The sequence below is a fragment of the Rhinoderma darwinii genome, unplaced genomic scaffold, assembly GCF_050947455.1.
Source record: "Rhinoderma darwinii isolate aRhiDar2 unplaced genomic scaffold, aRhiDar2.hap1 Scaffold_3310, whole genome shotgun sequence".
In the NCBI taxonomy this organism is placed as follows: Eukaryota; Metazoa; Chordata; class Amphibia; order Anura; family Rhinodermatidae; genus Rhinoderma; species Rhinoderma darwinii.
Window position 1 is genome coordinate 92,501 of NW_027463396.1, and position 27,315 is coordinate 119,815.

The following is a 27,315-nucleotide window of genomic DNA, read 5'->3' on the forward strand; positions in this document are numbered from 1 at the left end:
AGCCGGTGACTGCTCTTTTTGCTCTGGACAGATGGCGCTCCGGATATCCGAGAAGAATCCTTGTCCTGGATGGAGAGCGAGCAGGTAAGGGCCCTCTGCTGTGGCCCTCTCTTCAGCCGTTGTGGGCGGAGTCCGTTTTATCACTTCCACATAGGTCTTTTTATCTAGGGGGGTTTTGCCTTCTCCACGTGGGTTTGAGGCGTCAGTGCCGTGTATGACGGTCGTGTGCACATAACGGGAATCTGCTAAATAGCGGACTGTGTTCTAATCTGATGGGAGACGTGCGGTCAGCGGGGCCACAGTCCGGACTGCGAGCTCCCCTCTACTTACATGTAATGTCCGGCTGCTGCAGAACCAGAGCATGTGGACAAGGCCCCAAATGCTGTGTCAGCCGTGCCTGGCGCCCCCTGGTGGAGGACAACGCTCGCTGCTTCTACGGTGACGGTCCTTGATTCTGGCTTGTCCTCCTCTAGACCTTCTGATTGTCCAGCGTGTCACGTCCCGGGTCTATATATTATTTCGGCTGCTTGTCTTTCTTTTCTATGACTGTCTGATAAGTCGGCATCAATCAGGTCTATTAGCTGATCAGTCCCGGGTCAGGTAGTGGTCCTCATCCAGGACCGCACATGTTCTGTTCCATTGACTGGAGTGTATGATGATTACATCGCTGTCTACTTACAGGAATCCTCGGGGCGGGCAGATGCTGCACCGGAAGCCGAAACCCCGGCAGGTAACGGACGGCTCAGGGTCCCGGGGTGTCCCGCTGCAGGGACTTCACCTTTCTGCTGTCTCTTTCTGTAGGATGTGGGGACGCGGAGCTTGGTGAAGAGACTTCTGGATTCAGATGTGGAATGGAAGAACATCCCGTGGCTCTCGGCACCTCTTCCACTCGCCGTCCTTTACACTCCGAGGATCAGCCTCCAAGTACAGAGACCGCCAGCCGCCTCCGCAAGGTCCGGGACTGGGGGGCAATGAGGCCGGTAAGCCGCAGCCTGAGACTCCTCATCACACTTTTCTGTTCCCTCCAGGAGCGCCAGGAAGAGCTGGCCATGGTATGTGCCGTGCTGGACCGCAGTAACCCCTGGAGAGCGGCATCCATGAGGCAGCCACAGAAGAGAGTCCTGAGCCCGGCCCGGCAGGTGATGTGGGCGGGGCATGTGGTGTCACCGCTGTGAGTCAGGTGATATGGGTGGGGCATGTGGTGTCACCGCTGTGAGTCAGGTGATGTGGGCGGGGCATGTGGTGTCACCGCTGTGTCAGGTGATTTGGGCGGGGCAGGTGGTGTCACCGCTGTGAGTCAGGCGATGTGGTGGGCGGGGCAGGTGGTGTCACTGCTGTGAGTCAGGCGATGTGGTGGGCGGGGCAGGTGGTGTCACTGCTGTGTCAGGTGGTCGTTGGGCACTGGTGGAGTTTGGGCACTTGTGGTGATTCGCAGCTCATTTCATGTACCTGAATCCTCCCTCCACTGGTCTCCAGGACCTCGGCAGAAGGCGGCGGGTGAGAACCGGGCGTGGGAGTGTGAAAATGGGCCCCTTGTTGGATTCCCATTCAGACTCCAGTGTAAGTGTCAGCAGCTTTGTGTGTGTCTGTAACCCCCGAATCAGTTACTGCCCCATTAGATGGTAGTGACACTGTAGAATGACCGGCCTTGTCCACGGGGGGCGCTCTGTTCATGATCCTGTCCGCTCACTATTATTAGGACAGTGAAGGATAAAATAACTTGGAAAACCCAAACCAACAAATGTGATGAGCAGCCGGGGCAAGGCCGGGTCCAACTGCCCACGGCAGCGACTGTGAAATGCCCCGGTCATGGACTGTACAGAACGGCCTCCTGTGCTGTTACGTGGGATGGTTTCGTGTTCCTGCAGTCATTGTAGTCCTTGTTTGGGATGGTGCCGGGGTTAGGGGGGTCTCGGGCAGGAATCTGTTCCTATCATTTTTATTTAATAAATAGAATTTCAGAATTGTTGTGTAGGTCTGGGCTCTGCGCGTCCCCCGTTCGCCTTCATAGTGGTCCGTGCTTTATAAACTTCAGCGGGACACAGCGATGGTTAAAGCGTACGTAAGAATAAGCTGCCATGTGTGTACATGAGGAATAACTGGCCATTATGACTTGTATTCTGCATTATTTAGCAGATTTCCCCTCTGCGGCTTCTATCTCTAATTGTCAGTTGTCTCTGAGCTAGTGGGCGGAGCCTAACTGCTATCATGTCCTATATACACAACACCCACAGAGGAGAATCCTGCTCACCTATCCCTATCACATATGTATAGAAGCTGCAGGATGGAGGAGATTATACAGCAGTAATGATCAGTGTAGATGAGAATCCAGCACTGGGGTGACTTAGCAATCTTACCAGCAGCCTGTGTCTTTCTCACTCTGCTCCTTCCTCCCCTCTCCATGGATTTGTATGGGCAGCATGTCTGTGTCTTTCCCTGCTCCCTCCATCCCTCAGACTTTTGTGGGCAGCGTGTCTGTCTCTCTCTTTCTCTCCCTGCTCCCTTTTCTCTCTCCTTAGACTTCTATGGGCAGTGTGTCTGTGTATTTTATTTATTTTTTTGCTTCCCCCCCCTCCCCTCTCCATCGACTTGTATTGGCAGACAGTGAACGGACACCCTCTCGCCCACGCACGCACTTTTTGCAGCCCATCAATTCTGTTCTGTAACCGGGGACGTACATTTCTAGACCACAGGGGTGGACAGCAGATTACAGGCAGGGAGACACGGAGAGGCAGAAGCTTCACACACAATTTTCATGAATAAAACTACATTTGACCAGTAAGTAAATGACAATATTGATCTCAGGTGAACTATTGGATCAGCAGATCTGCTATGAAAAGTTAGTGTCCGATGAACCCAATAAATCCTAAGCAGTGTGTCCCTAGTGGTGGCAGGCAGAATGACCGCATGTAACTGGATTTATTCTTTTACCTGAGCTGCTCAGTGGGGGATTTCCAGGTATTAGGACCCCCCCCCCCTTCTGGAGCAGGGTGCCCCTGTGACCAGCCTTTCTTGTCACCCACCTGTAGGGATCAGAGTGTGGGGAGCCGTCTGTAGGAGGCAGCGATGAATCCCTAGATGTATCCGATGAGCGATGCGTCTCGTCCATTGAGGTTCGGCTCAGAAGATCCTGTGATTCTGGTGAGGGTTTTTCTTGGTTTGCTGCGGCTTTCGCTGGGTATAATCTATAGGGCGGCCGCTACGGGCGGTGTCCGGGCAGTTCACGGGACGTTCATTATATATCTCTTTATGTTCCAGAAGAGCCTCCATCTTCCTTGTGTGAAGCAGCAGACCGGCGGTCTCCACAAGGTACGCTCCGATCTAGTGTATGATCCCCCAGGCCGGAGCTGTGCTCGCAGCTTCTTATTGGTCACCGTGGCCACCTTTTAGGGTACTTCATGCTGCCACTCTGCTGATTGTGCTCCACATTATTGGGCCCTCTCTTCAGACGTGCACGGATATAAACCAACTTTGTATCATCAGAATATTCTACGAGCAAGTCCAGAATCATTCCACCAAAAAGGCCTTTCACCTGCAGTCCTTCCCGGGACCTGGACCGGATTACAGGCACCTTCCTTAAAGGGGTCGTCCACAACCGGACAACTGATGACCTATGCACAGGATCGTCACCGGTATATGATCTGTGGTGGTCCGACCCCCGCACCGCTCAGCTTCTGTATGTTGTGAACCGTATCCTGTAGTTGCACCAGTCACTGCATAGCGGCCGCGCTGCGGCTCTGCTCCTATTCACTGGGACTCTGCAGCCCGGCCGCTATTCCATGACCGGAGTCATCGGCTTCCAGCTCCGACTACTCAATACCGTTAACAACATCCGGTAGCTGGAACGGCTGAACAGTGCGGGGTCCGATTCAAAATATAGTGAAAACCTGTTCCATGTAAAACCCCCTTAATAGACAAGGGGGCGCTCCCTCCTTCTGGAGAAACAAAGGTTTAATCTGCAGAGGCGACAAGTCTTCTTTACTGTAAGAGCTGTGGATCTGTGGAATAGTCGACCTCAAGAGCTGGTTCTTTACTGTAAGAGCAGTGAATCTATGGTATAGTCTACCGCAGGAGCTAGTTCTTTACTGTAAGAGCTGTGAATCTGAAATAGCTGACCAGGATCTCTTTCTTTACTGTAAGAGCTGTGAATCTGTGGAATAGCTGACCTCCGGATCTGGTTCTTTACTGTAGGGAGCAGTGAATCTATGTTAGTCTTTTGCAGGAGCTGGTTCTTTACTGTAAGAGCAGTGAAGCTGTGGAATAGCTGACCTCAGGATCTGGTTCTTTACTGTAAGAGCAGTGAATCTATGGTATATTCTACCGCAGGAGCTGGTTCCTTACTGTAAGAGCAGTGAATCTATGGTATAGTCTATCGCAGGATCTGGTTCTTTACTGTAAGAGCAGTGAATCTATGGTATAGTCTACCGCAGGAGCTGGTTCCTTACTGTAAGAGCAGTGAATCTATGGTATATTCTACCGCAAGAGCTGGTCACAGCAGGGACAGTAGACTGCTTTAAAAGAGGCTTTGATAATTTCCTAGAACGAAAAAATGTCAGCTCCTATGTCAATGTGTAGAACTTTGTTTCATGCCTTCCCTTTTCCCACCCCTTGGTTGTACTTGATGGACATGTCTCTATGTTCATAGACCGGGGTATGTCTCAGATTATTATAGGACGGTCTAGTCACATGATCCCTGACATCCCCCCTCTCACTATAGGGTGGCTGGGACCAGTAGTGCTGCGTGGACCGGCATTCTGGGCCGTGTGTGGTGGTTTTTGATGTCGTGCTCTTTCCTTCACCACTTAGATCTTAATAGGGGGGGGCAATCATTTAAAATAAGATTTTCCATTTACCACTAATTTCACGGGGCGCCCGGTTTTAGTGTCTGGGCCGTCCGTCTAGGTGGAAGTTACTGCTCATTTGGACGCTCTGGGATCTCGCATCTCCCCGGTGGTTACAGATCAAGTTCATCCATGACACAAATGTCTACATATAAAGGGGACCCCTCCGTCACAGTGGGACTCCGCAATTACAGATTATTTACTGATGAGCCTTCATATGTGTCTCTAGACGTCTCTGCTGGTGTAGTAGTATTAGGTGTCTCTGCTGGTGTAGTAGTATTAGGTGTCTCTGCTGGTGTAGTAGTATTAGGTGTCTCTGCCGGTGTAGTAGTATTAGGTGTCTCTGCTGGTGTAGTAGTATTAGGTGTCTCTGCTGGTGTAGTAGTATTAGGTGTCTCTGCCGGTGTAGTAGTATTAGGTGTCTCTGCCGGTGTAGTAGTATTAGGTATCTCTGCTGGTGTAGTGGTATTAGGTGTCTCTGCTGGTGTAGTAGTATTAGGTGTCTCTGCTGGTGTAGTAGTATTAGGTGTCTCTGCCGGTGTAGTAGTATTAGGTATCTCTGCTGGTGTAGCGGTATTAGGTGTCTCTGCTGGTGTAGCGGTATTAGGTGTCTCTGCTGGTGTAGCAGTATTAGGTGTCTCTGCTGGTGTAGTGGTATTAGGTGTCTCTGCTGGTGTAGTGGTATTAGGTGTCTCTGCCGGTGTAGTAGTATTAGGTATCTCTGCTGGTGTAGTGGTATTAGGTGTCTCTGCTGGTGTAGTAGTATTAGGTGTCTCTGCTGGTGTAGTAGTATTAGGTGTCTCTGCCGGTGTAGTGGTATTAGGTATCTCTGCTGGTGTAGTGGTATTAGGTGCCTCTGCCGGTGTAGTAGTATTAGGTGTCTCTGCTGGTGTAGTAGTATTAGGTGTCTCTGCTGGTGTAGTGGTATTAGGTGTCTCTGCAGGTGTAGTAGTATTAGGTGCCTCTGCTGGTGTAGTAGTATTAGGTGTCTCTGCTGGTGTAGTGGTATTAGGTGCCTCTGCTGGTGTAGTGGTATTAGGTGTCTCTGCTGGTGTAGTAGTATTAGGTGCCTCTGCTGCTGTAGTGGTATTAGGTGCCTCTGCTGGTGTAGTAGTATTAGGTGTCTCTGCTGGTGTAGTAGTATTAGGTGTCTCTGCTGGTGTAGTAGTATTAGGTGCCTCTGCTGGTGTAGTGGTATTAGGTGTCTCTGCTGGTGTAGTGGTATTAGGTGTCTCTGCTGGTGTAGTGGTATTAGGTGTCTCTGCTGGTGTAGTGGTATTAGGTGTCTCTGCTGGTGTAGCAGTATTAGGTGCCTCTGCTGGTGTAGTAGTATTAGGTGCCTCTGCTGGTGTAGTAGTATTAGGTGTCTCTGCAGGTGTAGTAGTATTAGGTGTCTTCCGGTGTAGTAGTATTAGGTGTCTCTGCTGGTGTAGTGGTATTAGGTGTCTCTGCAGGTGTAGTAGTATTAGGTGTCTTCCGGTGTAGTGGTATTAGGTGCCTCTGCTGGTGTAGTGGTATTAGGTGTCTCTGCTGGTGTAGTGGTATTAGGTGTCTCTGCTGGTGTAGTAGTATTAGGTGTCTCTGCTGGTGTAGTAGTATTAGGTGTCTCTGCTGGTGTAGTGGTATTAGGTGTCTCTGCCGGTGTAGTAGTATTAGGTGTCTCTGCCGGTGTAGTAGTATTAGGTGCCTCTGCCGGTGTAGTAGTATTAGGTGTCTCTGCTGGTGTAGTGGTATTAGGTGTCTCTGCCGGTGTAGTGGTATTAGGTGTCTCTGCTGGTGTAGTGGTATTAGGTGCCTCTGCCGGTGTAGTGGTATTAGGTGTCTCTGCTGGTGTAGCGGTATTAGGTGTCTCTGCTGGTGTAGTAGTATTAGGTGTCTCTGCCGGTGTAGTAGTATTAGGTATCTCTGCTGGTGTAGTGGTATTAGGGGTCTCTGCCTGTGTAGTGGTATTAGGTGTCTCTGCCGGTGTAGTAGTATTAGGTGTCTCTGCTGGTGTAGTAGTATTAGGTGCCTCTGCTGGTGTAGCAGAATTAGGTGTCTCTGCTGGTGTAGTAGTATTAGGTGTCTGCCGGTGTAGTGGTATTAGGTGTCTCTGCTGGTGTAGTGGTATTAGGTGTCTCTGCTGGTGTAGTGGTATTAGGTGTCTCTGCTGGTGTAGTGGTATTAGGTGTCTCTGCAGGTGTAGTAGTATTAGGTGTCTTCCGGTGTAGTAGTATTAGGTGTCTCTGCTGGTGTAGTGGTATTAGGTGTCTCTGCAGGTGTAGTAGTATTAGGTGTCTCTGCTGGTGTAGTGGTATTAGGTGTCTGCCGGTGTAGTGGTATTAGGTGTCTGCCGGTGTAGTGGTATTAGGTGTCTCTGCTGGTGTAGTGGTATTAGGTGTCTCTGCTGGTGTAGTGGTATTAGGTGTCTCTGCTGGTGTAGTGGTATTAGGTGTCTCTGCAGGTGTAGTAGTATTAGGTGTCTTCCGGTGTAGTAGTATTAGGTGTCTCTGCTGGTGTAGTGGTATTAGGTGTCTCTGCAGGTGTAGTAGTATTAGGTGTCTTCCGGTGTAGTGGTATTAGGTGCCTCTGCTGGTGTAGTGGTATTAGGTGCCTCTGCTGGTGTAGTGGTATTAGGTGTCTCTGCTGGGTCCCAGGGTAGACTCCGCACTTCTGGACGATCCTGTGGATTTTTGTCGTGACGTCTTTTCTTTAATACGTGAAACCTTTTTCTTCGTGGCCCTTCAAAGAAATTCTGAAACCGCAGGATTTTGACTAACTTTTTTGTATGCAAATTAAATTGGAGATAATGTAGATAATTTTCCGTCCCCTATAGAAACTGTCAGGCTTTGTGTTCACGCGTCGCCTTCAAACTGCGCATTTAAATGAGAAATTGTGGTAAAAAACAGAACTTGAATGCGACTCCCTGACGCTGATCAGTTGCGTTAACGAATACGGATTATTTTTTGAAGTAGTTGGGACCGATCGTTTATTAATTTATTTTTGTACTCGCCGCTTTCGTCCATCAGAAATGTGTTCTATATTCCTGTAGTGATGGTCGTCACTGATTGCAGCGTGTAAGACGTATCGCCAAAGAAGCGGTCGGAGGATGTTGCACTTTTGATCAGATCAGGACAGTGTGAAATATTTATAACATTTATTGAAATTTGTGTGTTGAGGCTTATTTGACGCTGCGATCCAGATGCTGGTAAACGTAGGGGTTGTGGAGTCACTAAACGGCCTCATCAGGCGCAGAGTGGGGGTTAGATTAGCTGCTGCTCCTCTTCACACCTTTCCTACAGGTACAGGGGGAGGATAACCGATTCTCCTGCTGTCCCTGCGCTCTGCCTGCACGTCCACGCTTCCCTTTCCTCCTCCTCATATATGCAGCTCTCACGTTATCCTGTTCTGACTAGATCGCAGCTAGAGTTCTAAGCTTTAAGAATATTCGATTTAAAACCAGACCTAGATCCCAGCTCTAACTGTGATCTAGCCCGCACTAGAGCCACTTGTAGCAAGTACGTATGAGATACATCCTTGGCTCCTGAAGTGCCTCTCTGCCCGGACACGTGAGATCTACCCGGACACGTGAGACCTGCCCGTGGCAAGGAAAGCATGAAAGGCTATGGACACCCTTGTAGACGCTTTTTTATTATTGCATCTACAAACTGTGGAGGGTTTGTCTTGTGCGGCTTGTATGTCTTACAATACAGTAGAAGCTGCCGGATGCCGGTCACTGCTCAGTCCGTCAGACGACTTTACTGTCCGTTATTTTCCAGCCTCTCTCTCTTCTCTCCTGGACACAACAGAAGCTTAAAGTTTATTTTCTTTTGATTGTGAAGATGTCAGCGTGGAATAATGTTCAGGAGAGAGGGGGGCTGGAGAGTGACGGACAATAAGATGATCTGTCAGATGGAGTGGCAGCTTATCCTGTATTATAAGTCATACAAGCTGCAGAAGACAAACCCTCCAGAATTGTTCATAAAAACCAGCTGTAAATGTTATTTAATAAAAGAGCATGAAAAAAATGTCTTCAGCGCTGTCCTGGAGGTGAGGACTTTCCCCCGGTCTCTGTCCTGGAGGTGAGGACTTTCCCCCGGTCCCTGTCCTGGAGGTGAGGACTTTCCCCCGGTCCCTGTCCTGGAGGTGAGGACTTTCCCCCGGTCCCTGTCCTGGAGGTGAGGACTTTCCCCCGGTCCCTGTCCTGGAGGTGAGGACTTTCCCCCGGTCCCTGTCCTGGAGGTGAGGACTTTCCCCCGGTCCCTGTCCTGGAGGTGAGGACTTTCCCCCGGTCCCTGTCCTGGAGGTGAGGACTTTCCCCCGGTCCCTGTCCTGGAGGTGAGGACTTTCCCCCGGTCTCTGTCCTGGAGGTGAGGACTTTCCCCCGGTCCCTGTCCTGGAGGTGAGGACTTTCCCCCGGTCCCTGTCCTGGAGGTGAGGACTTTCCCCCGGTCCCTGTCCTGGAGGTGAGGACTTTCCCCCGGTCCCTGTCCTGGAGGTGAGGACTTTCCCCCGGTCCCTGTCCTGGAGGTGAGGACTTTCCCCCGGTCCCTGTCCTGGAGGTGAGGACTTTCCCCCGGTCCCTGTCCTGGAGGTGAGGACTTTCCCCCGGTCCCTGTCCTGGAGGTGAGGACTTTCCCCCGGTCCCTGTCCTGGAGGTGAGGACTTTCCCCCGGTCCCTGTCCTGGAGGTGAGGACTTTCCCCCGGTCCCTGTCCTGGAGGTGAGGACTTTCCCCCGGTCCCTGTCCTGGAGGTGAGGACTTTCCCCCGGTCCCTGTCCTGGAGGTGAGGACTTTCCCCCGGTCCCTGTCCTGGAGGTGAGGACTTTCCCCCGGTCCCTGTCCTGGAGGTGAGGACTTTCCCCCGGTCCCTGTCCTGGAGGTGAGGACTTTCCCCCGGTCCCTGTCCTGGAGGTGAGGACTTTCCCCCGGTCCCTGTCCTGGAGGTGAGGACTTTCCCCCGGTCCCTGTCCTGGAGGTGAGGACTTTCCCCCGGTCCCTGTCCTGGAGGTGAGGACTTTCCCCCGGTCCCTGTCCTGGAGGTGAGGACTTTCCCCCGGTCCCTGTCCTGGAGGTGAGGACTTTCCCCCGGTCCCTGTCCTGGAGGTGAGGACTTTCCCCCTGTCCTGGAGGTGAGGACTTTCCCCCTGTCCTGGAGGTGAGGACTTTCCCCCTGTCCTGGAGGTGAGGACTTTCCCCCTGTCCCGGAGGTGAGGACTTTCCCCCGGTCCCTGTCCCGGAGGTGAGGACTTTCCCCCGGGCCCTGTCCCGGAGGTGAGGACTTTCCCCCGGGCCCTGTCCCGGAGGTGAGGACTTTCCCCCGGGCCCTGTCCCGGAGGTGAGGACTTTCCCCCGGGCCCTGTCCCGGAGGTGAGGACTTTCCCCCGGGCCCTGTCCCGGAGGTGAGGACTTTCCCCCGGGCCCTGTCCCGGAGGTGAGGACTTTCCCCCGGGCCCTGTCCCGGAGGTGAGGACTTTCCCCCGGGCCCTGTCCCGGAGGTGAGGACTTTCCCCCGGGCCCTGTCCCGGAGGTGAGGACTTTCCCCCGGGCCCTGTCCCGGAGGTGAGGACTTTCCCCCGGGCCCTGTCCCGGAGGTGAGGACTTTCCCCCGGGCCCTGTCCCGGAGGTGAGGACTTTCCCCCGGGCCCTGTCCCGGAGGTGAGGACTTTCCCCCGGGCCCTGTCCCGGAGGTGAGGACTTTCCCCCGGGCCCTGTCCCGGAGGTGAGGACTTTCCCCCGGGCCCTGTCGCTGCCGTGTATAATGAGGCTGCTTAGAACATAAAAAATATTTATTAGGAATTATTTGTAATCAAAAGACCTTCCAATCCTGTAAATTCGCTTCAGCGCGCGGCTTTTCCTGCGGAGCGTAATCGTGACATCACATGAGCGTTTTATTTTGAAGCTGGAGCTGGCACATTTGTACTGTACCCGGACTCCACGTGAAGCGACGCCCTGCGCCATAGATGCCGCCTTTATTCCGGGTCTGGCGCGGGTAGAAGCCACCACTCCACGTCTCCAGCTCAGACGCCGCTGCTTAGGATGTTGGACGTGGTTTCTTTTCCACATTCAGATCTCATTTTCTTCGGATTCTCATTCATTTTCCACTTTCCGCCACGTCCTGGAAGCTTCTAGACTGTTCTGAGGATCTTTCTTCTTGATGACACTTTACATGGCGTCGCCACGGTCGGGTTCCCTCTCCACTGCTTGGTGATGATGCCGTTTCTGCTCTTCGCAGGGGGTAAACGCTCAAAGCCCCCTCCATAGTCGTGTGAGCGCTGGTAAGACGGGGGCGGCTCCACTTTCACACGGGCGTATCCGCTTTTCCGTATTAAACATGACTTGATGTGGAGCCGAGCTTGTTCAATAACCACTTTACATGGAGAGATTTTGCCGTTTACTGCCAGTAATTTTGACCACAACTCCACTTTTTGACGGAAACGTCTGGTTTTTAGTGATCTGAGAGATGACAATGACGGGATGCAGCAGTCCAGATGTCCATTCATTTCTTGTCTTCTGACAGGAGTCCTCACTGATGGAGATGGAAGGTTAACCTTGAACAGCTCGGAGATAATCGACAGAATATTTGCGGGTGTGCTGGATGTAAGCGAGGCTGCCGAAGACCATGTGTCCGAAGAACTGGACCTGGAGCCTCTACCGATGTCCATTCTATCTCCTCTGACTAAATCGCTCGATCTTCAGGCTGCAATCAGCCCCCTGGTGGTGAGTCCTGCTCTGCGCGGTGCTTCTTCCCTCCAGCCCCCTGGTGAGCTCTGCACGGTGCGTCTTCCCTCCAGCCCCCAGGTGAGTCCTGCTCTGCATGGTGCGTCTTCCCTCCAGCCCCCTGGTGGTGAGTTCTGCTCTGCGCGGTGCTTCTTCCCTCCAGCCCCCTGGTGGTGAGCTCTGCATGGTGCGTCTTCCCTCCAGCCCCCTGGTGGTGAGTTCTGCTCTACGCAGTGCTTCTTCCCTGCGGCCCCCAGGTGAGTCCTGCTCTGCATGGTGCGTCTTCCCTCCGGCCCCCTGGTGGTGAGTTCTGCTCTGCATGGTGCGTCTTCCCTGCGGCCCCCTGGTGGTGAGTTCTGCTCTGCGCGGTGCTTCTTCCCTCCGGCCCCCTGGTGGTGAGTCCTGCTCTGCGCGGTGCTTCTTCGCTCCAGCCCCCTGGTGGTGAGTCCTGCTCTGCGCGGTGCTTCTTCGCTCCAGCCCCCTGGTGGTGAGTCCTGCTCTGCGCGGTGCTTCTTCGCTCCAGCCCCCTGGTGGTGAGTCCTGCTCTGCGCGGTGCTTCTTCGCTCCAGCCCCCTGGTGGTGAGTCCTGCTCTGCGCGGTGCTTCTTCGCTCCAGCCCCCTGGTGGTGAGTCCTGCTCTGCGCGGTGCTTCTTCGCTCCAGCCCCCTGGTGGTGAGTCCTGCTCTGCGCGGTGCTTCTTCACTCCGGCCCCCTGGTGGTGAGCTCTGCGCGGTGCGTCTTCCCTCCGGCCCCCTGGTGGTGAGTCCTGCTCTGCGCGGTGCGTCTTCCCTCCGGCCCCCTGGTGGTGAGTTCTCCTCTGCGCGGTGCGTCTTCCCTCCGGCCCCCTGGTGGTGAGTTCTGCTCTGCGCGGTGCGTCTTCCCTCCGGCCCCCTGGTGGTGAGTCCTGCTCTGCGCGGTGCGTCTTCCCTCCGGTCCCCTGGTGGTGAGTCCTGCTCTGCGCGGTGCTTCTTCCCTCCGGCCCCCTGGTGGTGAGTCCTGCTCTGCGCGGTGCGTCTTCCCTCCGGTCCCCTGGTGGTGAGTCCTGCTCTGCGCGGTGCGTCTTCCCTCCGGTCCCCTGGTGGTGAGTCCTGCTCTGCGCGGTGCTTCTTCCCTCCGGCCCCCTGGTGGTGAGTCCTGCTCTGCGCGGTGCGTCTTCCCTCCGGTCCCCTGGTGGTGAGTCCTGCTCTGCGCGGTGCTTCTTCCCTCCGGCCCCCTGGTGGTGAGTCCTGCTCTGCGCGGTGCTTCTTCCCTCCGGTCCCCTGGTGGTGAATCCTGCTCTGCGCGGTGCTTCTTCCCTCCGGTCCCCTGGTGGTGAGTCCTGCTCTGCGCGGTGCTTCTTCCCTCCGGCCCCCTGGTGGTGAGTCCTGCTCTGCGCGGTGCGTCTTCCCTCCGGTCCCCTGGTGGTGAGTTCTGCTCTGCGCGGTGCGTCTTCCCTCCGGCCCCCTGGTGGTGAGTCCTGCTCTGCGCGGTGCGTCTTCCCTCCGGTCCCCTGGTGGTGAGTCCTGCTCTGCGCGGTGCTTCTTCCCTCCGGCCCCCTGGTGGTGAGTCCTGCTCTGCGCGGTGCGTCTTCCCTCCGGCCCCCTGGTGGTGAGTCCTGCTCTGCGCGGTGCGTCTTCCCTCCGGTCCCCTGGTGGTGAGTCCTGCTCTGCGCGGTGCTTCTTCCCTCCGGTCCCCTGGTGGTGAATCCTGCTCTGCGCGGTGCTTCTTCGCTCCGGTCCCCTGGTGGTGAGTCCTGCTCTGCGCGGTGCTTCTTCCCTCCGGCCCCCTGGTGGTGAGTCCTGCTCTGCGCGGTGCGTCTTCCCTCCGGTCCCCTGGTGGTGAGTCCTGCTCTGCGCGGTGCGTCTTCCCTCCGGTCCCCTGGTGGTGAGTCCTGCTCTGCGCGGTGCGTCTTCCCTCCGGTCCCCTGGTGGTGAGTCCTGCTCTGCGCGGTGCGTCTTCCCTCCGGTCCCCTGGTGGTGAGTCCTGCTCTGCGCGGTGCTTCTTCCCTCTGGCCCCCTGGTGGTGAGTTCTGCGCGGTGCGTCTTCCCTCCGGTCCCCTGGTGGTGAATCCTGCTCTGCGCGGTGCTTCTTCGCTCCGGTCCCCTGGTGGTGAGTCCTGCTCTGCGCGGTGCTTCTTCCCTCCGGCCCCCTGGTGGTGAGTCCTGCTCTGCGCGGTGCTTCTTCCCTCCGGTCCCCTGGTGGTGAGTCCTGCTCTGCGCGGTGCGTCTTCCCTCCGGTCCCCTGGTGGTGAGTCCTGCTCTGCGCGGTGCGTCTTCCCTCCGGTCCCCTGGTGGTGAGTCCTGCTCTGCGCGGTGCTTCTTCCCTCTGGCCCCCTGGTGGTGAGTCCTGCTCTGCGCGGTGCTTCTTCCCTCCGGCCCCCTGGTGGTGAGTTCTGCGCGGTGCGTCTTCCCTCCGGTCCCCTGGTGGTGAATCCTGCTCTGCGCGGTGCTTCTTCGCTCCGGTCCCCTGGTGGTGAGTCCTGCTCTGCGCGGTGCTTCTTCCCTCCGGCCCCCTGGTGGTGAGTCCTGCTCTGCGCGGTGCTTCTTCCCTCCAGCCCCTCCCCGTTTTATGTTCTCTATTGTTCCTGCAGAGTTCTGTTGTATCCAGTTTGCCGGAGCTGCTTGAGGAGCCCCCAGAAATCTCTGAGACATCAGCCAATGAGGAGAGCCATCTTCCCTACAGGTATCCCTGGGTCTTCATGTTGATTGCACAAAGAAGAGCGTTTCCACAGCACTAGACTACCAAAGTGTGCACGCCCCTGCAGAACCCGGTCCACGGTCCTCAATATCCGGCAAACCAGAATGGACAAGGAGGCAGCACCTCCAAAAATACAGCCGCATTTAATCCCCCATGCGACGTTGCAGTCCACCGGGACCTTTCTCAGGCATGCTGCAACGTCGCATGGGGGATTAAAGCGGTTGTATTTTTGGAGGTGCCGCCTCCTTGTCCATTCTGGTTTGCGTAATGTTGATTGGTGGCTTCTCAGGTTCAGTAAAATGGCGGAATTTCAAGTTTCTCAACCACAGCAGGAAATTAGGAAGTTGTAAGTCATTTAGGAGGTTTTTACCCTCGGGTGTGTATTGGGCTCTGTTCTCATTGGCACTTCAGCTCCGCTCCTGCCGTTGCATCACAAACCCCAATGACTTTAATGGTGTCCGTTTCGTTTTACCGGAAGAAATGTTGTGCTCGTTCTTCCGGCAGTTTTCATCAGAACTGCGACACAAGTGTGAACAGAACCTTACACAAGTGTTGTGACCCGCTCTCGTTTCAGCATTGACAACTACCGAACTCTGCGGAGGAACATTCAGGAAGAACCCACTGCCCAACCGAGAGCGGCCGTCCAGAGCCACCTACCCAAGCGGCCGAGTGTGGACCTGAAGGAGCAGATCAAGGTGTGAGATGTGAGATTTGCTGCTGTTCTTTGTAATGACGACACATTAGACCCTGACCAGTTGTTGTGTGGCAGCTCCTGAGCAAAGAGGTGACGTCTCTCCAGCGCATCATCGAGCAGTCCTGCTGCGCATTAAGCTACTGTGTGGATGCTGAACACGGGAAGGGCACGCGGCAGGAGGCTGAAGCGGAGCGCTTGCTGCTGGTCTCCTGTGAGTGTACACTTCCGTTACTTGTGTGCAGTGAGTGGATACACGGTGGTGATAATTCATGTCTTCCTCCTGGTTAGATGAGAAGAAGGCCGCTTTGCTGAAGGAGCTGGAGCGACTTCGGGGACGGAGATCTGAGGAGTCCTTCTCCTGTTCTGCCGGGAAGCTCAGGCCTTGTCGTGGCTCCGTCACCATATCCGGACTCCGGCTGCCTCTCAAAGTGGATTATGTGTGCTCCACCATTCTGGACGCAGGTACTCGGGATGCAGCTTAGTCTTTCTCTCTGCAGCCGTTGTCACATTGACGTGTTTGGTTTCCTCAGGTCGCGCTGGACATTACTTCCTTATATTGATCCGTTACGGAGCCTATGACGTGGTGGCTACTCCTCTGGCAAGTGCTTCCGATGCTCAAACTGGGGACACCATAATATTCCCTACAACTGTGACGCTGTGAGTTCTCTGCTGTGACCTCGTCCGCTCAGGGTCTCTGGAGACCCCCTGCTCTTATGTGTGGGCAGGACCCTGTTATATGATGATGTTTCATCTCCTTCACAGGAACGATGCCTCTTCGGACTTCAAAATTGAGATTGAGGTCTACAGTCTGGTGAGTAGCCGAGGGACACCGCATGTAACCTCAGCCGTCTGTGGACTTGTTCCATTATGTATTTCTCAGGGAAGTATGTAAGGAGGCGAAAAGATCAGCAAGTGGGACCTCATGAGTCCCAGAAATTACCGGCTCGGTCCTAGGCGTAAAGACGGTTTCCAACTTTGCAACCAATTTATTATTTTTTATTAAAAACCCCTTCTCGCCCCGTGACAGACATTTATCTAATGGGGTGAAGCGGTTCGGGTAAATTGCTGTGCTTTAAATTTTACTCTGTCAAGTGACCTAGTAGTGATGTCATCAACAACGGCCAATCACTGTGAAGTGACGGGGACCAATCGGAGGGGTAAAATCCTGGCAATCGCTGTGATTAGTTCGCATTGACTGACCAAAAACAGCATTTGTAGAGGGAAATTGCATTGGTTTTCTATGTAGCCCACCCTCTGATGGTTGTATTTGAGTGAGAGCGGCGGTTAGAGCAGGAACTTCATTAGAGCGCGATCCTCCCAGGACAGTTTCCTTCCCCCTCCCGCCATTACTGATCCCCTCAACGCCATTATCCCCATCGTCTCCCTGCTATTCCAGCCACCCCATCTCCCTCTGTCATTTTTTGAGTGCATAATTTGGCCACGGAGCGTTCTTTGACGAGGAGGCGTTCGCCTTTCCTTCATCTGACCGCACACTAGGATGACACGGTTTCTCCTAAGAATGCAGGGAGTGAATCCGCACCGGTCCCGATGAATGGGGGGGTGTCCCGCTGTCCTGTATCGGGCACAGCCGATCATCTACGATCGATCCACGGACGACCGCACACGTCTCTATAGTGGTGTAATTATTCATCACACACAGAGTATAAATCCCACCATTATGAAGCTCCCGTCTCGCCCCATTGTGAGTGTGAGACCCTCGGCCTGAGACGCGGCTGTTACATGGACTATAAATACACCTTCTCCGACCACTAGCGATTCAGAAGAGCTCCGGAGAAGGCGTCAGAACCGCTCCTGCAGCGGCCTCGCGGTCCTCTGGCCCCATATGGGTAACCCCTGACTATTTTATATCCCAGAGTTCACTGGGAACTGCGATACATTTGGACACAGCGGGGCTCGGAGCCGGACCTTTTTTTAAAGGTTTTTTTAATTGAATTTTGGACGATTTTATTGACTTAATTATGGTCCAGACTAATTTTGTCTCCCAAAACCCCAGTTCAATTTATGCTAAACCCCACAGGTGGAGCTCCATAGAGGCAGCGGACACGTTACATTGTGGGGTCTTGTATTGGACGGGACTATTGGAGAAGACCAGCGTTAGGGACTATTGGAGCAGGGATATTTGGTACCGCACCCTGATCTGCCGCATGTCCCTGCCCCTCCTAGACCATTCCAGTGCCAAGTTCCCTTCGGCTTACCCAACCGTGAGAAGTGCGTTTCAATTATAAAGCAAACATGTTGTGAGATTTGGTGCTGCCGTGCCAGGTTCACCACCCCGGCGTCTCCAGATGTCCGGCAGCGATCGTGTATTCTGCGCCAAGTATAAGAGCAGAGGGCGATGTCTTTTTATATTGAGCAGAATGCAGGGCCCCAGCAGCACCCGGTATCAGTACAGGGACCCCCAACCCAGACTGGATCCTGGACTATAGTGGGGGGGTTAATCTCTCACATCAAGTACTGAAGCCTTACAGCGACTTTAGGAAATGGAGCTGCCGCCCTCTCGTACAGGGCGCACTCCTAACATTCACCAATAGCTGGAGATGAGAGGAGGGGAAGCGAGGAGTGAAGTGATAAAGATCCGAGTGCGACGCCTCAAAGTCTCCCCTACGGCTCCTCAATTGCACCTTTTATTTATCTGCACCCGCAATTATTTCCCCTGATGTGCCCTGCACAACTTACCCTGCCGCTCCTTCCCTCGTGTGCCCAGACAGCGGGTTACAGTCACGTGGGGTATTGCCGTACCCGGGAGAACCCACCTAACAATTCATGGGGAGTGAGTCTCTGGCATGAGCTGGGCACAACATATTGGGCATTGAAATGGCATAAACGTGGATTATATGTCATTTCCACTCTGCACCATCCACTGCGAATTTAATTCTGGAAAACACCCACGGGGTTAATATCCTCACTACACCCCTAGATGAAGTTCTTGAGGGGTACAGTTTCCAAAATTGGGGACACTTATATGGGGTTTCCACTGCACCAGTCACCTCAGAGGCTTTGCAAATGCGACATGGCGGCCAGAAACAAATCCAGCAAACTCTGCGCTCTGAAAGCCAAATGGCGCTCCTGCTGGGGTCGCACGATGCGTTGAAATATCGATATGTTGACGCTGTGCGCCCGTAAACTGGTCAATACGTTAGTTCATGTATCGCGATACTAAGCTGTGCGGCCGCAGCGCTGTAATACATGTGGTCACTAGTGATGGAACGCGGCCGCTTAGTATTGTTATACATGAATGTAGTGTGCGGGGCTACGGCTGTGTAATAAGGCCATTACCCCGCTCCTGACAAGTGCGCGCGCGGGCAGCATGAGGTGATGCGGGCAGCGCTGTAATACACGTGGTCACTAGTGATGGAACGCGGCCGCTTAGTATTGTTATACATGAATGTAGTGTGCGGGGCTACGGCTGTGTAATAAGGCCATTACCCCGCTCCTGACAAGTGTGCGCGCGGGCAGCATGAGGTGATGCGGGCAGCGCTGTAATACACGTGGTCACTAGTGATGGAACGCGGCCGCTTAGTATTGTTATACATGAATGTAGTGTGCGGGGCTACGGCTGTGTAATAAGGCCATTACCCCGCTCCTGACAAGTGCGCGCGCGGGCAGCATGAGGTGATGCGGCCGCAGCGCTGTAATACACGTGGTCACTAGTGATGGAACGCGGCCGCTTAGTATTGTTATACATGAATGTAGTGTGCGGGGCTACGGCTGTGTAATAAGGCCATTACCCCGCTCCTGACAAGTGTGCGCGCGGGCAGCATGAGGTGATGCGGCCGCAGCGCTGTAATACATGTGGTCACTAGTGATGGAACGCGGCCGCTTAGTATTGTTATACATGAATGTAGTGGGCGGGGCTACGGCTGTGTAATAAGGCCATTACCCCGCTCCTGACAAGTGCGCGCGCGGGCAGCATGAGGTGATGCGGCCGCAGCGCTGTAATACATGTGGTCACTAGTGATGGAACGCGGCCGCTTAGTATTGTTATACATGAATGTAGTGGGCGGGGCTACGGCTGTGTAATAAGGCCATTACCCCGCTCCTGACAAGTGTGCGCGCGGGCAGCATGAGGTGATGCGGCCGCAGCGCTGTAATACATGTGGTCACTAGTGATGGAACGCGGCCGCTTAGTATTGTTATACATGAATGTAGTGGGCGGGGCTACGGCTGTGTAATAAGGCCATTACCCCGCTCCTGGCAAGTGTGCGCGCGGGCAGCATGAGGTGATGCGGCCGCAGCGCTGTAATACACGCGGTCACTAGTGATGGAACGCGGCCGCTTAGTATTGTTATACATGAATGTAGTGGGCGGGGCTACGGCTGTGTAATAAGGCCATTACCCCGCTCCTGACAAGTGTGCGCGCGGGCAGCATGAGGTGATGCGGCCGCAGCGCTGTAATACATGTGGTCACTAGTGATGGAACGCGGCCGCTTAGTATTGTTATACATGAATGTAGTGGGCGGGGCTACGGCTGTGTAATAAGGCCATTACCCCGCTCCTGACAAGTGTGCGCGCGGGCAGCATGAGGTGATGCGGCCGCAGCGCTGTAATACATGTGGTCACTAGTGATGGAACGCGGCCGCTTAGTATTGTTATACATGAATGTAGTGGGCGGGGCTACGGCTGTGTAATAAGGCCATTACCCCGCTCCTGACAAGTGCGCGCGCGGGCAGCATGAGGTGATGCGGTCAGCGCTGCGATAATGAGCGCCGGGACTCAAGTCAGAGAACATGGCGGGCGCGCTGCAAAACACCCCCATGTTCTGTCTTCAGTGCCGGCGCTGCCGCTCATTGGTGCATGGCCGGCCGCACCTCCTCATGCTGGGGGAGGAATATTGAGCTGCGTTTCTCTCGATGTTCTGCATAAGAAGCCACATGTTTACATTTATTCTCCACTTTAGGTGATAAAGTAAAGGGTTAACAAGCTTCCTAAATGTTCTGAATACATTGAGGGGTGACGTTTCTAAAATGGGGGGCTTAGGAGGGGTTTCTCATATAAACGCACCTTCAAAGTCACTTCTGAACTAAATTGGTGCCTAAAAAAATGTTTTTCAAGTTTTGTTGCCGCTTTTTTTAAAACTGCTAATAAATGAAGAAGCCGAAAATCCCACCAAACAGGAGGCCTGGTAGAGAACGTCTGGTCAGCCGCGGTGACGCCTCTGTGTGGCATTGTAGAAGCAGAGGAGTTCTAGATGATGAAAATGCCCATTTTTCCAAATTTTCTTTCAATTTCCTCTTTTGATGTAAATAAAGAACCTGTTGACCAAAATTCACCATTAAATTAGAATGTGACACAAAGACGTTCTCCGAATGACCCGCATAAGTGAAAGCCTTGCAGCGATATTACCACAGAAAGCCACTGCGTCCTGAGGGGGGTGATATTCCAATGCACCGGAAATGAGAAGTGAAGCAGCAAAGACTTCCAGCACGCGCGTGTAGTCCGTCCAGCTCTCCCCTGTAATCAAATGTATGTGAGGAAGAACTACAGGAGGAGGGAACGGAGTGATTGCAGGATCTGACTACAGGGTCTGTAGTCTGTTACCATGGAGATGCATAGAAGCTGTACACACAACATTAGGAACATTTTAACGCCGACCTATTGCGAAGTTTCCTCATTTTAGATGTACTGGAACAATAAAGACATTTGCATAGCTGGAGATGGGCTTTAACCCCTTTACTGCCGAGGACGTATGTAAAGTGCCATGGTTAGAACATGAGGGTGAGAGCTGGTGCTGTCTGAGAGCTCTGACCCCAGGGTTGTCCTACAGGAACCCCCAATGCCAATCAAAGAGGATGGATTTGATTGTGAAGATCTGTGTAGACACGACTGACGGTTCTCTTCAGGGGGCCCGGTGCGTCTCCGGCTTTGCTTGGCTCGTACTTTGTCACAAACATTAATTTTTCTGCTTTTTTTCACAAAACATTTCGGTTTAATGTAAAATTTCATTAAAATGCCCGTGAGAGTAAAGTTCTGGGTGGCGTTCTCGCACTGTCGTCTACTTTCAGGGTATAATAGTTTGTATTTATTCCACAATTCCGGTTTTGTGTATGTCAGTAGGGTCCTGAAGCCCCCGACCGAGGAACGGTCACACCAGATGGTCAAAATGACAACCGATCCGGCACATTCTGGACTTGTCTGTACGGGGTGTTGTATCGACCATTATCACCTAACCACAGGATAAGTGATCGTGAGAATGGGGGTCCCGAGACCCTGTTCCTCCTCACTGCTCAGCCGCCGTGAGGAGGACATTGAATGGTTTGAAGGTCGAGCGTGCGCCCTGCTGCTCCATTCAAAGTCAATGGGAACGACAGACGGCAGAGTGTTGTCCATCAGTCACATAGACAGTGAGCGGGGGGCGGGCGCGTGGTCGACCACTGCTCTATTCAAGCTGCTCCTCACTGCAGGGCGGAGGAGCAGCAGGTTTCGGGCCCCCCATTCTTGCCACCTGTGGATCGGTGGTGATTGCCGATTCTGGGAGGAGCCACTTCCCGTGGGTTGGTTTGGACATTGGTTACTATGGCTGATTCTGCCCTCGGGGAATGTGTTGGTCAATTATTGTAAACTGTCTTCCAGGCACAAGCCGGATCTGCCCTGGTCCTGGATAAGCGGAAGTCGCTGAAGCCCAAGGTACTGTGACCTGATTACCCATAATTCCCTATCCGTTCTTCATTCCCGATCCTGAACTGGTCTCCTTGTTCTCTCAGATCACACCCAAGAAGCTCCTGTCCTCACGGGTAAGTCTTGTAGATTGTGTGTCTGTTTCCCGGGGTTACATGAGGTTAATATCCGTCTCCTGTCTCTTCTATGCAGAAATCCTCCCTGAGCTCCCCAGGTAAGTGCCGGCTCGTTCTGCTCCCCTAGTGATTCTCTGGGGTTCTGTAATAACTGGGGGCTCCCGCCATTCTGTAGCCTCATAAACCAGGTATAATGTCTGGCACTGCCGGAAGGGAGTGGAAACCTCTGTGACTGGCGTCCGTGCGGGCACGCTGATGAGGGAGCGGGCACCAGAGGGAACACCGACCCCAGCTGTTTAACCCCTTAGATTCCGCAGACACTTGACTACTGTATCGAAGTATTCCAGTTTTATTTAAAAAAAAATGTAAAAATATAAAAAAAAAAATGTTGTAGTTATTGGGGCAGAGACCATGTGTATATGCTGGTGACACGAAGAATAAGCGTGTGGGCCCGTCCTGCAGTGTATACCCCACCGACAGGCACTGGGGGAATTCAGACTTCGCTTCGTGTCCATAGGCGGCAGGCACTTCTGGTTCAGTCTTGTTCTGTTCCATGTTCTTTCCTTTTAGCACGGAAATGGGGGCGAGTCTGTCGCCCTGTTTTAACCCCCTGTTTTTTTTTTTGCGGGTGCTCCGTTTCTAACAACTGTACTGGTGCTCCCCTGGCAATATCGAGACGAGCGCACCGCACACCAGCCAAAGGGCTGCCCGTTTTGTTCCCCGTCAGTGTCCCACCTCACCTGTAGCTGGAACACAGATGCGGTGCTGGTATTGTACCGTTTGGGAGTGAAGAGGGGTAAGTATGAGATCTCCCACCACGGTTACTGCAGCACTTGCTGTTTTCACTATGGGCCGGCCACCATTTTCTGCACCTCTTCCCTGGGTCTCAGAGGGCATGGTTTCCCCAGCTCTGATCCCCTCCTGTGATTGGTGCACAGCCACCACATGACATCTGGCATCCAACTGCGGCACAAAAGGGGCAGACCTCTCGTCTTCCCCCCCCCCCCGTTAGCACAGACGAGCCAAGAACATATCAACAGGTCCTCCAGCTTGGTTGCTGTTACTATTTGCGCTAGGATCGCACCATACTCTCTGAAAAGGGTAGTATCTGCCCCTACACATCCTCTTTGTCCCTCAGGTCCCCTCAACAGACCCTGAGCCAGTGTAAATTGCAGAAGGGTGTCCTGTATGTAACGTCCGTGGTCGCTGACCACGAGCTCCTTCCATCGAGTTGACGCCCTTCTCTCAAGAGATATCTGCACATACGGCCGTCCTGCTCCACAGTGACCACCAGGGTGCGCTCATGAGCTCGGTCCAGACTTGAGAAGCCAGAGCGCACGAATGTTGGAGATTGAGCTGATTGCTCCCAGAGCACCCTGGGCTATAAGAAGGTCCCAGCCTCATTGTCCCCCGCCTGAGCATTGTCGTATTCCAAGTCTGTCTTGCAAATGGTCCCCTAGTGTTTCCTGCTCCCAGTGTTCCCTGTCCCTGTATCCTGATGCCGTGCTGTGCTGTATACCACGCCGGTCCTGCCTCTCCACGCCTGATGTCTACCTGCTGCCTAGTCCCAGCCGAGCCTGCCTCGCTACTGTCCGAGCTGCCACAGGTACCCTATATAAACTATAGACTCTGACCTGCGCCCTGTTGGCCAGCTGCCATATCGCCAAGACGGTGCGGCCCAGTGGGTCCATGAACCGTATGTGACAATGTATCTAGCAGAACCTAGGTAAACGTAGGCGGCCATTACACCCGTCTGCGAGGTACTAGCCTTTTTTAAATATTTGAGTGGATGTGTGGACCCCCCTCCTCCCTAATACTGCCATGTCAGATACCAGAGGAGAATCCTGATGGATCTTGTGGTTCACTGCTTGCTCCACATGCGGCCACAAATTCTCATCTGGGCAATTTACTCCTCTGCCGCCCCACCTGTGGTCCCACCATCTCAGCCACCCCCGCCTAGTGCTGAACATGCCAAATCGTAATGGACTCGTTCCCTTTCCCGAGGTGTTGGTGACCTCATTGTCGTCACCCAGTACATGATGGCCATCTTGGTCCACCTTTCTGACCAATCCTACCGGGACTCTCCACCCACATCCTTCGCATGCGGCAGGGTCAGATAGGTTTGATCTCACCCACCATCTTATCTCCTACCCCATCAGGGGAGCCGTCTGTTGCGTCCTGCCCTTTGTAGGGAGGTTTTGTCTGAAGGAGATATTTCAGATTCCAACTCGGAAATGGACGAGTAATAATGCTCTAAACCGTCATCTACTGTGGACCGTTTCATCCAAGCAGTCTGGGACACCTTACAGGTTAGTGGCGCGGAACAGTCCCCCTCACATAAAACACAGTCCTTCGCTAGGTCCTCCTTTAAAGCTACTGGCTTGGCTTTGAGACTAATATTTGCTATTTGATGAATCTGGAGAACTTCCACTGAATATGTTCATCAACTCAGCCATGTTCTGCCTGTGGCACCCACTGAGGAGCCTCAAGTTATGATGGAATCGGCAGCAAAAAAATTTCCGAAATCTCCCCTCATTGATTTCAATGGGAGTCAGAGGCTGTTTTTTTTCCTGTGTGGCTTCTGACCGTTCTCCGTAAAAATAAAAAAAAAGCAGCCTGTCCTTTCTTTATGCGGTTCCCGCCTCTCATCTCCCATTGAAATCAAGAAACCTTTTCTGAGCGGTTTTCGCAGCATTTTTTTGCCTTCCGTACTTGCAATGTCCGCTGGCGGAAAAAATGCGGAAAAATATACACGTGTGAACAGGACCTATTGCTGGTTCGCCACACTGTTTTTTCCAAGTGGATCCTCATGGCCCATCTCTTGGGCAGATTCACGATTCTTTGGGACTCGCCAGGACGAGATTATTTAGAAAGCCACAGGTGGAAAGAACTCGCCCTCCTCAAACCGAGGTTGTGCTACAAGTCCTTGGGAAGCGATGCTGCTTTTTTGTCCCTTTTTCAGGTCTTTCAGCATCGGGGCCACCATCCTACCCGTTCTACAAGCCCCCTCCTCAGGCCGCTAAACCTGGAACTAGTGAGACCAATTCAGCCTGAAAATGTGCCCCCCCCTGGAGTCTCCGGTGGGGGGCAGGTTTCTGCTTTACAAGGATGTCCGGCTCTCCCACATCTCTGGTGCCTTGCTGCAGAAAGTAGCCACCTCCGGATACCAGATGGCTTGAGATACCACAACAAGAAGTGATTGTTCCTGTTCCTCATGATCAGGGTTTTTGGGTCTCTACGTCCTTGTTTGCCCACCAGCGCTTCCTGTGTGGATCACCGTTTTGCCCTAAATTCTCTTAAGCGGTCGTCCTACTTGTCAACAGACCACTGGCGTCCAAGTCTGATGCTCAAACTTTCTTAAAAGGGGTTTGTCACACCGTGTCCCACTGTCGGCCACCAACTCCTACGTGGGATCTGACTCTGGTTCTCTCTGTGCTGCTGTGGGCCCCGTTTGATCCTCTGCGTGTCACCGCTGAGAAACTCTGGATAGAGGATGGCCTTGTCCTGACGCTCAGCGTAGATCTCCACCAGGATAAGGCATTGCTGCCTACTGTGCCTTCCTTTTTGCCTGTAGCGGTCCCTGACTTCCAGCTTAACCGGGATATCTTTTTTCTAAGGGACGCGCTCTTCACAAATGGATGTTGTCCGTTTCTTGCGGCTCTACCTTTGACTCCTCTTTCCGCAGATTCGACTGTTTGTGGCCCCAGAGGGTCTGAGGAAGCGTTTGGCGACCTCTAAGGCTGCGATCACTGGATTTGGTTGACCATTTGCAAAGTCAACTGGGTCAAGGGGAAGGAACGCTCGTAGTCTCGGCAAATGTTTTACTAAGTTCTACATCGCGCGCTCTTCTTGCCCCGGCGGAGCTTTCTCTTGGTTGCGAGGTCTTGCTGCCACCTGTGGCGTAATTACTCACAGCCGTGTGGACTGCGCTGGGACGTCCTGCGGTCGATGTCCCTCAATGAGACGAATGAGAAAAGAGGGGTTTATTTGAGCACTCCTGTAAAATCCTTCTCTCTTCCAGTCCTTTGGGGGACGCGGCTCCCACCCTTTGTTTTATACAGTTCATAGGGTTGGACATTGCCCTGATTATTATTCTGCTTCTGTACAGACCATCGGCTCCATGTCTGCCGGCGGAGGTGTATCCTATAGGAGGGGCCGACATTTCTTTATTTTATTTTTGGCGTCACGCCTTCTAGTGGCAACAGATTATACGCACGTATCCCCCCCCCAATGGACTAGACGAGAAAAGGAGTTTGCGTGAGCACCCCAACAATCCTCTTATTTCTTCATGAAAATATCGCCGTCCTGACTCGCAGAATATATTTATACCGCACGTAAACGCTGTAAAACGAAAAGGGATGGAGTTTCTGGGTCCGCCAGTTTTTCCGCCCAAAACCCCATGTTGACATTTGCTGCACCCCACAGATGCTGCAGAGATGACGTCCTGGAGACTTGTGCTGAATATGGCGCTAGTGATGGAGCCAAAGATCAGGCAATGCTGGAGCGCGGATATTTTGTATGGCGCCCCCATTAGCCGCATGGTTTTGTCCCGGAAATGACTACGTGGTAAATAATAATGCAGTGTCCACCCTGCGGTGACCCCACGTATGACCCCTATTTAAAATCAGGCCAGTCCGTGATCATTTTAGCGCCAAGTTTGCCAACGCAATATCCCTGAGAAGATGATTTCCAAAGACCATTCCCTGATAGATTTTAAAAAGAGGCCTAAATTCTGCCAATATCTGCCCAGTAACGAGGGCGAGCTATGGAATTAAGATGTACAGGCTGCGTGAGAGTAAATCGGGCACACCCACTGGTTTAGGGTTTATGAAGGGAAGGACTCCAGGGCTTAACCCCCAGAAGGCAGGAAAATGGTGTGGAATTTGGTACACCCTCTGCTGGACCAGGGTTACCTCCTCTATCTGGATAACTTCTGTAGCAGTGCCTCCCAGAAGTCACGCAGCATGCGGAACTGTGCGCAAAATCCCTAAAACTTAGCTGTGAATCTGTGGAATAGCTGACCTCATGATCTGCTGCTTTACTGTAAGAGCTGTGAATCTGTGGAATAGCCGACCTTAGGATCTGGTTCTTTACTGTAAGAGCTGTGAATCTGTGGAAAAGCCAACCTTAGGATCTGGTTCTTTACTGTAAGAGCTGTGAATCTGTGGAATAGCCGACCTCAGGATCTGGTTCTTTACTGTAAGAGCTGTGAATCTGTGGAATAGCTGACCTCAGGATCTGGTTCTTTACTGTAAGAGCTGTGAATCTGTGGAATAGCTGACCTCAGGATCTGGTTCTTTACTGTAAGAGCAGTGAATCTGTGGAATAGCTGACCTCAGGATCTGGTTCTTTACTGTAAGAGCTGTGAATCTGTGGAATAGCTGACCTCAGGATCTGGTTCTTTACTGTAAGAGCTGTGAATCTGTGGAATAGCTGACCTCAGGATCTGGTTCTTTACTGTAAGAGCAGTGAATCTGTGGAATAGCTGACCTCAAGAGTCGGTCATAGCAGAAACTGGAGATAACTTGAAAAAAGACAAAATAATATCCTATGTCCATGTATAGATTCCTGTGTGAATATTTATCCAGTCTGATGGCCACTTGAGATCTATCTATATCTAATTTGTTTTCCCTTCCTCCTGATCTGCAGGGATA

General features: G+C 53.1%; 1 protein-coding gene across 3 annotated transcripts in view; it reads left to right on the forward strand.

Annotated features, from left to right (window-relative positions):
* The window catches only part of LOC142704376 (anillin-like), a 42,293-nt gene that overhangs the window by 7,344 nt on the left and 7,634 nt on the right, over positions 1-27,315 (forward strand). The window contains exons 4-20 of one of the 3 annotated variants that reach the window (XM_075848277.1): positions 32-84; positions 682-730; positions 802-953; positions 1,029-1,139; positions 1,477-1,560; positions 3,030-3,141; positions 3,262-3,309; positions 11,341-11,540; positions 14,109-14,200; positions 14,790-14,910; positions 14,985-15,120; positions 15,198-15,371; positions 15,440-15,566; positions 15,672-15,720; positions 21,501-21,554; positions 21,632-21,661; positions 21,738-21,759. In XM_075848277.1, the coding sequence (XP_075704392.1) occupies positions 32-84; positions 682-730; positions 802-953; positions 1,029-1,139; positions 1,477-1,560; positions 3,030-3,141; positions 3,262-3,309; positions 11,341-11,540; positions 14,109-14,200; positions 14,790-14,910; positions 14,985-15,120; positions 15,198-15,371; positions 15,440-15,566; positions 15,672-15,720; positions 21,501-21,554; positions 21,632-21,661; positions 21,738-21,759 (1,614 nt within the window). Of the gene's footprint in view, positions 1-31; positions 85-681; positions 731-801; positions 954-1,028; positions 1,140-1,476; positions 1,561-3,029; positions 3,142-3,258; positions 3,310-11,340; positions 11,541-14,108; positions 14,201-14,789; positions 14,911-14,984; positions 15,121-15,197; positions 15,372-15,439; positions 15,567-15,671; positions 15,721-21,500; positions 21,555-21,631; positions 21,662-21,737; positions 21,760-27,315 lie in introns of all 3 variants that reach the window. The other 2 variants (XM_075848276.1, XM_075848278.1) reach the window with 2 other exon arrangements.